The 11019-nt window shown below is 31.3% G+C and overlaps 1 protein-coding gene across 9 annotated transcripts in view; it reads left to right on the plus strand.

Annotated features, from left to right (window-relative positions):
• The window catches only part of LOC148602792 (uncharacterized), a 37689-nt gene extending 26822 nt beyond the window's left edge, over positions 1 to 10867 (plus strand). For all 9 annotated transcript variants that reach the window (XM_088554077.1, XM_088554073.1, XM_088554074.1 and 6 more), the window contains 9 exons: positions 544 to 609; positions 1374 to 1481; positions 2181 to 2272; positions 3101 to 3166; positions 5327 to 5414; positions 5980 to 6045; positions 6763 to 6913; positions 7547 to 7619; positions 9081 to 10867. In XM_088554077.1, coding sequence (XP_088410203.1) covers positions 544 to 609; positions 1374 to 1481; positions 2181 to 2272; positions 3101 to 3166; positions 5327 to 5414; positions 5980 to 6045; positions 6763 to 6913; positions 7547 to 7619; positions 9081 to 9165 — 795 coding nt within the window. In that variant the 3' untranslated portion in view covers positions 9166 to 10867. The remainder of the gene's footprint in view (positions 1 to 543; positions 610 to 1373; positions 1482 to 2180; positions 2273 to 3100; positions 3167 to 5326; positions 5415 to 5979; positions 6046 to 6762; positions 6914 to 7546; positions 7620 to 9080) is intronic.
• Positions 10868 to 11019: the final 152 nt, after the last annotated feature.

The following is an 11019-nucleotide window of genomic DNA, read 5'->3' on the forward strand; positions in this document are numbered from 1 at the left end:
TCCAGAAGGGGTTCAGTTTAGGTATGTTTCACTGTAGTAATGTATAGTTTGATGTGGATTGACAGCTAACAGATTGTCTCCCTTATAATATAGAAAGTATATCAATAAAGCATGATCCTTTGTAGTTTCAGAAATTTTCCTTCAGACGTTGATGTATAATCGAGCCCTCTGTAAAGACCTTGCTTCAAAATTTAATTTAGAATCATGCATCAATTCTTCATTGTAATGATAATGTTTATTTACATTTTGTAAATTTTGTATACAAAAATAAATAAGCACTGGTGTATAACGTCAAAGAAAATCTTAGTAATTGATTGTGTAGAACTAGATTTAAAAGTTTATTCTTTTAGAGATTTGTTTTTTTTTAATTATTTAAATTATCATAAATTCTCTTACAGGATAGAAAGAATCTCAATTTTTCTAGTTTTTGGTTTCTTGTTTTTTTTGTATTGCATGTTTTTTTTTAGAATTAGATGTTACAATTTTAATTCATATGCATCATTGGTAGTTATTTATTGTTTCCTGTTTGTATATTATTAACAGATGGACAAACAGAGACAAGAAATGGAGAGAATGTTCCAACAAAAGTTACAGAAAGCCCAGGAAGAGGTAATGTAATGGATAGGGCTATGTGTTTGATGTCTGTATTCTATCTTATCTTTATAGGAACCTATGAGATTATAGTATCATGATCTCTGCAGTATTCTTCACAAAAAATCTTAAGTGTAAAATATGTCATACATAATGACAATTTTTTGTGAAAAGGACTGCTGGTCCTCCATCTTATAAAGAAGACTTCAAATTTTCATGATGTGGTGTGGACCTTTGGCATTTGATGTCAGCATTAGAGTGAATGGTCCATTCCTCTATAAATTTTAATAAAGCATGAACAGAAGGCTGCACATACTACTGGATAAGAGAAAGTTAAATATAAGTTTCCTTGCCATGATCAACCGACCATAGCATGTAAAAAATTAGCTCAAGGGTTCTTCAGTATGCTGAGGTTAAGCTTGTATTTAAACAAATGTTTTTGGACCATAGAAAATGTCATCCTCAGCTTTATTTTGACTACTTTTGATTAACATAGACACAGATTTGCTCTTACAATGCATAGATCTAGGTTCAGTTTTTGGTACTATATAAAGGGGGGTGGCTATTTGACCTGGAAGTGGTAAGTAAGACAAATGCTGGTTGAAACATACGATCACAGTCCAAATTAAGAGATTAATTCAGTATGAATGTAGTGCCCATACCTTCCTCATCTGTTTGGGTTCTACTTCTGTAGTCATGTCAAGCTGCACTTGATTGAACACGTAATTGTCGAAGATAATTTCTTTGCGTTGTAGAGGTAACCTTTGTTATTGTAATTACAGGCTGAAGCCAATGCTCAGAGAGAGTCTTTGGCTGCCCAATCAGCAGAAAAAGAAAGACTCAAGTTACTACAAGACCAGAAGAAACTCCTAGAGGATCAACTTGCCAAGGTTCATTTAATTTTGTAAACAATATTTATTCAGTCTCATTTGATAATAATATATAGGATAATTAATCAGAAAGAGTGAATAACCAAATTGTGATCATAAATGCCAAAGAATGCCTTGATTTAGCGAGTGTGTGGAACTTGCCCTGTGCACGAGTTAAGTTTTTATGCGTTCTTGGCAGGAATGATCATTTGTTGATGATGGTATTCACTTAATTACCAATGGATTATCCTATTTATTGTACAGAATTCCTCTATTATGTGTTGCTATTTTTAACATTAAATTTTAAATTTTGTGTACTAAGGATTGATATTCATGTAGTGATGTGTAGTGACGTTTTAGCAGGAGAAAGTTTGAGAGTGAAATTACAGAATTTTTTTCACAGTGTGAATTATTGAAAATTTTTACACAGGAACATTTGGTAAATCAGTGCTGTCTATATAATAATACTATACTAGAACATTGACTTTTTTCACAATTTGAAAGAAATCAATTTATCCATATAAAATGGTGAATATGCTGATAGGAAAAAAACCCATTTTTCTTGAACATTTCGAAAGAAACCTTTTTTCCCTTTGAAATAGGGAAAATGTTGATAAACACCTGTTGATTTTTCAATTTGATTCATAAATTAAAATGCATTCCTTTGAAAATCATCTGCTACTTAGTATATGGCATAATAGTATCTTTTTCTGTACTCAGGAGAAGAAGAAGAACCAGGAGAGGGCCAGTATGGATACAGATATTGATAAATATGTCAAAAATGAAAAAAGACTGAAGGAAGAAATAGAAAGGTGTAGACTTACTGAATATTACCATAGTTTATGATTATTTAGAACAAGCTGCATTGCTTGCTTGCAAATTAGGTCATAGAAAACATGTTACATTTTCTTAGTACTTGGTTATGTAAATTGGGATGAAAAATTTACCTTTTTTGTGGTAGCTTTATTATAAAAGAGGATTATTAAGTTGACAGAGTGAATAACAAAAATAGATAATATTCCAACTTTGGGAAAAAAATTATCAATTACAACTTTTCCCTGTTTTTGGTAAAGATTATTTGCGGTGAAATGGCAGGTCGCACAGAGAAAAGTAAGGGAGATTTTCACATGGGAAATTTTTTTTTATGGATTTAAAAAGTAAAAAATAGATTCCTAAAGCCTGACAATGCTCTTATTTCTTATTAAGGAAAATAGCGTTTTTTATGATCTTTTTTGAAGTTCAACAATGTTTAGACAAAAGTTTTGCTGTATAAATACTTTTGTTTTTGGTACCAGTTTTTATTCAGTAGAGCTGTTTGATTATGAAACAATTTCAGGTTTCCCATTTTTGAATAACATTTATAGGATAATGAGTTTCACGAATTTGTTAACTCTTCTCGCATTCTTGGCGGTAGTGATCATACAGTGATTTACTATAATGGGGAAAATTTTTAGATTTTTCCATTTTCTTTTAAATGAATATCAGATGACAAAGTTAACTGATAATACAGAAAAATATACTTCAGCAACTTGTTTAGTACATTAGCCATTTTACAAAAAAAATGCAGGAAAGTGACCTATTTTATTTGCTTTGACATATTTAAACAGTTATTATAAGAATTATAATTATCTTTTGAACAGGTTAAAAAGAGAAATAGAAAGAGTCCACAGAACGTGGGAAAAGAAGTTTGCCATCCTACAACAGAGGTAAGTAAACTGTTGGTGTGGGAGAGATTTCTCTTATTATTTGTCTTATTTAGATATTTTCATCCAAGATCATTATAGAATTGTTCAGATTCATCGGCTCTTGTGGATATTTTCATCCAAGATCATTAGATATAGCATTGTTCAGATTTATCGGCTCTTGTGGATATTTTCATCCAAGATCATTATAGAATTGTTCAGATTCCTCGGGTCTTGTGGATATTTTCATCCAAGATCATTATAGAATTGTTCAGATTCATCGGCTCTTGTGGATATTTTCCCAATATATTTGATTCACTATTAGTCACTTAAACATTGTTCGTTATTCTTTGTGTGTGTATTACTCAATAGACTAAACAAACATTTCACTTTATGCGGATTCTTTAAGGTACACAGAAACCCTTGTGAATCCCTGCAAACAAAGGTTGTGGGGGTATATGGGAATCACTCTGTCTGTCTGTCTGTCTGTTTGTCTATTCACATTTCTCATGAGGCCAACATTTTTTTATAATCTGTTTTATGGGACCGCCAACCCTATTTTAGCCAAAAATGAAATAAAAATAAAAGTACCTGAATGTCATTTTATTATTGTAAATCCCGCCGACTCCTGGAATATTTGCGAGAAAATCCCATGCTAAAAATAAAAGAAAATAGATCAAAAGTTTTCATTGGATGAGTAAAAAAGAAGTGACCAATCAGCAATCATTTTATTTCAGTAAGCTGTCCGATTTATCATTAGTTGAAGAAAAACACTGAAGGTGAATCTTTCTCTATCTGTCAATGAAATAATTGATGAGATTGCTGATGAGAAAGCTGTGGTTGTTTTAACAAAGGTGTCTTGCCATGGTCCCACGAACATTTTTATTTTGCAAACAGCTTCACAAGGATTAATATATTTAACTCCATGATTATGAAATAAATGCTTATTAACCACACAACATTCTCATACACTGACCAACACACCAGCGGGCAATATTAGCTTAAATGTTATGTCTAAACCTCAACATATCTTGTAACACAGTAAAAACGTTCTGCACATAAATTATTCACATTTTTCAAAGCAAGAGTTGTCCAACATGCCACCTGCACAATTGATACTGATGTAACTAACTACTTCAATACCAATAGTAAATTCAAAATAATCATCTTATCAAGAAAATGCTCCTATCTAACTATCAAGAGATAAGATTATCCTATATATGGATAAATTAAAGGAATCACATTTATATACTGTACTGGGTAAACATCTTGCCTGTAGTTACTATTTTATCTGGCTTGGACAGTGGATGATTACTGGTCATTATAATAAATGTACACGTCATTATTGTAAACAACACGGACCTTGTTAAATTTAACTCAAATTAAATAAACCAAAGATTGATAGACAACACTGCACATCTCAGCTGCAGCTTTTTATTACGATCATTTCACCTACCAATAAAACCATTATCAAAACACATTATATCAATAAGATGCCAACATCCAGTCATACCTAGGACATGATACAAATGTGATTCTTCAACTAATAACTATAACTGATCAGTCACAGTGAGATCAAATATGGCATAGGTTCTGATGTATTTACCTGAGCAAAAATATATTGTCGGAAGAGTCGAAATGTTTACAAATGACTTGAAATACACATTCAAAACACTTCTGAAATGTAGCCAAAATCTTGGAAAGGGAGACAAATGTATCTACACATGTAAAATATTTTATACATCTTCTTTTCAAAAGTTAAAATTTATGTGTATTCTCTGTTTCATTGTGAAAACTGTACTTGAAAGAACCTCCCATTTATTTTTCAGTCTTTCTACTGTTGCTTTCAGAGTTATGAGGCATATACTACGAAAGTATTATTTTTCTTGGGGTACCAATTTTCTTTGTTTCGTTGGTAGACCAAACCATAAAGTTTGGATCTCAAAGAAAAGAGATTCAAATTGATGTGTACCCTGCAAAACTCAAACCATGAATTCAAGAATCCACAAACTTGAGTTTTCCTGTAATCCACGAAAATTGGTATCCACAAATTCAAGTACCTTCACAGTAGCATGCAAAAATAAAAACTTGGTACAGACATATTATGTGCTTTAGTTTTGTTGTTTATTTCTTATTCTTATATATATGTATACATATATATGTCAGTTGTGTTGTTTTTTTCAGTTTGCATGCCCTGAAGGACGAGAGTTATATCAGACAGACATTACAGAGGCAAGCGGCAGCTTTACATCATGCTGCTGTTAGTTACGCTGTGAGTATGACATCTAATTTGAACTATAAACCCTTTCATTTTAATTTTAATAGCGAGCTCAGTTGATACTTCTGTTAGGTAGCTTTTGTACTTGCAAAAGTCTCATCTAAGCATGCTCAGAAAATTTGCATGAAAGGGGTTATTGTGAATATACTATAAAGGCTTAGAACCATTCTATACTGTCTTAAAGAATTCTTTCAGAGCTGTAGTATTCTACCCTTGTTGTCCTATGTGCATGTCTCCTTTCAGTTTGGGTTTGTCTGTCTGTAAAAATATGTTTTGAATTATTTTTTCTAAAAAAGTACTGAGCAGGGCTACTTGGTATTTTGACAGATGATTTATATAGGCATGTAATATTGTGCAATTGATTTCAGATCTATGCATATATAATACGTTTCATGACTATGTTATTTTATATTTTGTAGTTATTATTGAAACAAAAAAACTTTATAATTGTGAGTCTTAGACTAAATTGAAGCCTTTCCTTAATGATCTTCAAACAACAGCTATTAGAAATGAAATGATAGATGAGTACATTGATATTGAATTGTTATTCATTTGACAGGTTGATACACCTATGGGAATCTTACCAACCAGTAAAATCAATAGTCCAATGAAGAAACCTGTTATTGTAAGTAATTTGATTTTGGGGATATTGATATTTTGAAGAGGGTGTACGTGTAAAATTCAGGCAGATCCTATGATATGGACGGCACAATAAGCATTTGTTCCCTCATTTTTTCATTCCAATGTTTTGTTTATATCATTCAAAATGTATGAATGGCAAATGTTAAATTTTGCACAGAATAAAGAGTTATCTCCCTTTGTCAATGAACTGTCTTCAACTGTAATTTAATTACTCTTTAATCATTGAAGTTGATAAAAAAATAACATTCAACTTTGAGGAAGGACGCATTATTGATATGAAATAGATGAAAGTTTTTTTATAAAACAAAATTTGTTGTGTGCCACCCACTTCCTGATTTTTGCAGGACACCATTTTAATATATTCATGTCAACCTAACAAATTTGTTTCCATTTTTGTTCTAACTCTAGTGCTTTCTTTATATTCCTATATCACCTCCATGAAAACATTTATATTTGATTGACAATTGCAAAATTACTTTGAAAAATGTATTGTGAGTATTACTGATACACTCAATTGATATCAAACCAATTTATATCAAAGTCTGGCTTTGTTATAAAACTTTGGTTATATATAACATCAATCCAAACTTTTTGGTTAATTTTTTAGAACATGGGAACTTGATAATTTGATACACAATAAGATTTATGATAATTTTTATGGCCAAATACCCCCTTTATTACATATTGTTCTTTGTTTCAGCCTGACATTGGTAAAGGAAGACAACAGCCACCACCACAACCTACCCCAGGACAACCCCTCAATGTCCCTGGGGTGTTAGGAGAAAAGGATTATATATCTTATACAGTATCTGCTCCTAGTGGGCGGGGCACTGCCATGCTGTCTGTAGATGGTTAGTTCATCATTTTATATTCCTAATATAAACCCACCATATTACTTTCTCTGCTTCCAATGAGCAGGGCATTGGATTGGTATTTTTGCAGATATATTTATTATAATTTGTAGAACAACTGTTGATCATCCATTAAATTTGGCTTTTCCTAGTTTAATCTGTAACGCTTTGGCAAACCAGCATTAATTGCTCTGATTTTATGGTACCAGTATGTGAAATAAATGGAAGACTGATTGATAGTTAATGTCATTTTGAAGTAAGTGGAAGGCTAATATGTATTCAGTAGTCAGTATTTATAATAATTTGTAAACATTCAGAACACCTCTATACGCCTTGGTCAGGTGGTGACGGTGAGGTATTTATAAAATCCTGAAGCTGTTAATTGCCAAGAATTCACATAATATATTTTTTTTGCCGATATTTGCTCAATTTTAATAGGTTTATATTGACTAACTGTTTTAAATTGCACAATTAATCATTTTCTTAATTTCATTGTGTTTTCTCTATTCAGTAAAAAAGTAAAACACAAATTAAGTTTGGCTGACATTTTCATTCTGGAGGGGTTGTTGCCTCTTTTACATATTCACCTTACTTATTCTTGATATATTAGTCTTATTTTTAACACATTTGTAGAGAACCAAGTGATGTCTGAAGGAGAAGATGACTTGCCGACAGATGTACAGCCCCTACCTGACCCCCCTTCTAGGTTAGTGAATAGATTCTTCCGTTTTAAAAACATGTGTATAACTTCACATGGTGTTTTATATATGGATTATCTACCTATACTGTAAATGTACTAAATTTCGCTATTTTGGTGGTGGACTGAAAAGTGTGAAAAAAAAGTATTGATGAAATTGATTTCAAACACTATGTAACACTAATTGTTCTAAACCACAAAAATGTTCTATTTATAGACTCTGTGAAAATTAGCATGTTTACAATATACTATACACAAGTTTTGTTTGTATTTTGTAGACCATATTATGATCTTAAGAGTTTAAGGAGGTAGACCTATGGTAAGGGATATAACTCTTGAAATCAGTGATATATTTGTATCATATTCAGTTTCACCAAAGCCTTTCAAGCTTTTGTTTGAAGCAGAATAAAATCAATCCAAGTTAATTAGATGCTTACATAATATTGATGTAAAATGCTGAATACAGACTTTCCAATGATTATTAGGAGTTGTGTCCCTTACCCTAGGTCTACTTCCTTAAGATTTATAGACTTAGAGAAAAGCATTACAGCAATGACAATACAGAAAATTTGGTCTTCACTTGATTAAATGACAATCACCTATCAGATTATTAATTGGACAAATGACAAGAAAACTTATATTTTCTATGAAACTTAGTTTAAAATACCTATAAAATGATGGAAAGTTTAAATTTCCTTGTTAATTTTTTAGCTAATTAACTAATTTACGTAGTCTCCATTTCATCATTATTTTGGCAAGGGCAAGCGATTTATGTCACCTTATTTTACCCCAAGCAATAGTGCCAGGTAAAATAACAACAAAAATATCAGTGAGAAAATGGAGTCTCCGTAAATTATTTATATTCTAATTAGACACAGCCTATGTGTTGTACTAATAGTGAAATTCGAGGAGAAAGATTCTACAGAGACATCAGTTAAAGTGGGTAAAACTTATTTATGATGTTGGAAAATAAGACCGTCACACGTTTATGAGGCTGATCATATGTTTATCACTGTTTAACCAGGGCTGTGGTTTAAAGACCTTTGAAGCATGTCATATTAGAATTATCTGTTCGCCCAATATCCACAAGATTTATACTGCTTGTGTGAGTTAAGTTGTATAATCATATTCTTGGAATATATTATCCACTTCAGTGGTTTTGTGCTTGCTTTGAGTGCATGATATTGTGGGTTCAGTCCCCAACTTAGTCATACCAAAACTTGGAAAAGGAATTTAAAAACAATTCTCTTCTAGGCGTGTAGAAAACAGCATGACCACTGGCTGGATTTGGGTTAAAAGAGTATGTTTCAAAGAGGTGACATAGCTACTTGCAGGCCTTTGCTTTTGTGAGCTAACACATTAGAAATCCAGTTTAGTGTAAGATTTGTACAAATCAAGATTTTGAAGAAATGCATGAACATGAAACTACATCCATCATTCAATTAACCAATCATATCTTTTCTATTTCAGACCTTCTCAGGAATTACAATCAGAGATGACGGCTAAAGAGATACAGTTTGCCAAGCTTCAACAGGAACGGATGAAGAGTCAGTGACAGATATGTCCTTAATTTTATCTTTTAGACTTGAAGAGTGCATTATAAAGAGCATCCAATACTCTACACATAAATATACATGTGTATTTCTCATCTATCAAGGAATTAAGATAGCCTTTTAAAGAGGTGTATGTAGGGGTTAGAACACATTTTTCAGAGGACTAATGTGTGCATTAAGGTACAATGTAAAACCTCATGTCAGACTTATTAATCATAATATTGCCTCATGACCTCTATTGCAGTTAATTTAGTTGTTTTATAAGAACTAAAGCTACAACTACTGTACATAACTTCATTCAGGATATTTTATTTCAGTCAATCCTTCTAAGTATGTGAAAAATATTAACTTGACACTTCAGTGTAAGTTATATTGTGTTGTGATCTCCAGTGTAGTTATTTTAGAACAACTATTGTGTTTAGGTCAAATCATTTTTGGTATGTCAAAAAAATTCAACTGAATAGAGGGTTTCAATATCCTATAGTTATGACTTCTTAGTGCTTTGGTTCTCCACATTGTATGTACCTAAGCTATCCCAGTTATCTGAATAGGGTATTTCAGTGAATTCATCATCATTTTTTGTCTTGTTAATTATAAGTTTTGTCAAAAAACATCTAAGTCTTTTTTTTTTTAATATTTTTTATAATCTTTTTATCACACATTTTTAATTTTTTTTTGTACAGAAGTTTTATACTGCTTGATTTCTGTGTCTGTTATAGAAATGTGAAAATTTATAAGTTATATTTATTGTTTTACCTTTACAAAAAAGTTTGTGTTGTTTGTAGACCAGTCCAAATATTAGTGAGAGGTTTGGTATGTTTTTGGTGTGTGAAATCGGTTTAATGTTGAGTCATGTTAATGGAAGGTACATGTATACGAGACTTAAATAAATGGATATGGAAGTGTATGTATGTATGTATGTATGATATTTGTACTATAATTATTGACATGCTGTTTTTTGTTGGTGCTCATATTTAACCTAAAGGTGGTAGACCTAAGGTAAGGGGCATAACCCTTTCATATCATTGGAATGTTTGTATTCAGCATTTTACATCAATCTAATATAAGCATTAAAGTATCTTGGACTGATTTTCATTCTATTTCAAATAAAAGCTTGAGAGGCTTTGATGAAATTGAATATGATACAAACATATCATTGGTTTCAAGAGTTATGTCCCTTATCCTAGGTCTACCTCCTTAAATATTTTTTTTTACTTCAGGCAACAGAGTTGGGGGTCTTCCCTTAAGGTTGATTAATGACCACAACCTAATGGAATGCCATAGGTAGTTGACTGGACAAGTAACACATATATCTAAATTTTCTTAGATTAAAATAAAAATGATAGAAAGTTTAATTCTCCTTGATAATTGTCCAGTTAACCACCAAAGACAATTGTCATTTAATGAAGGGAAAACCAACTTGATTTCCTGAAGTTAACTATTTTACTTGCTATAACTATAAATTATATCAACATTTATATTCTTAACCTTTAAAAAAGAAGATTTTTTGTAAAAGTACTAAGAATGTGAATTTACTTTATTTTCCTGACCAGTGTTTTTCTTTGAATTCTATTTGTTGTGACATTGTACATGAAAAATCTAACTTGTCAGTATTTCTATGTTATGATATATTTTTCAAGATTTTAACTTTACTCTGCTGATTAAACTCTGTGATATGTTCTTAAATACATTTAAAATAATGGTTTTGTTTGTTTGTGTTATGAATTTGTTGTATATTCATGATATTTGTAATTATACCCCACACGAGTTACTAAGATTTATTGACTAACATTCGAATATTAGCCTAAATATAATAAAAACTGCAAATACAATACAAAATACAAAAGTGTGCCAAT

This window comes from Perna viridis, chromosome 11, assembly GCF_037379345.1.
Source record: "Perna viridis isolate PV_CMFRI_1.1 ecotype Kerala chromosome 11, ASM3737934v1, whole genome shotgun sequence".
Taxonomy (NCBI): Eukaryota; Metazoa; Mollusca; class Bivalvia; order Mytilida; family Mytilidae; genus Perna; species Perna viridis.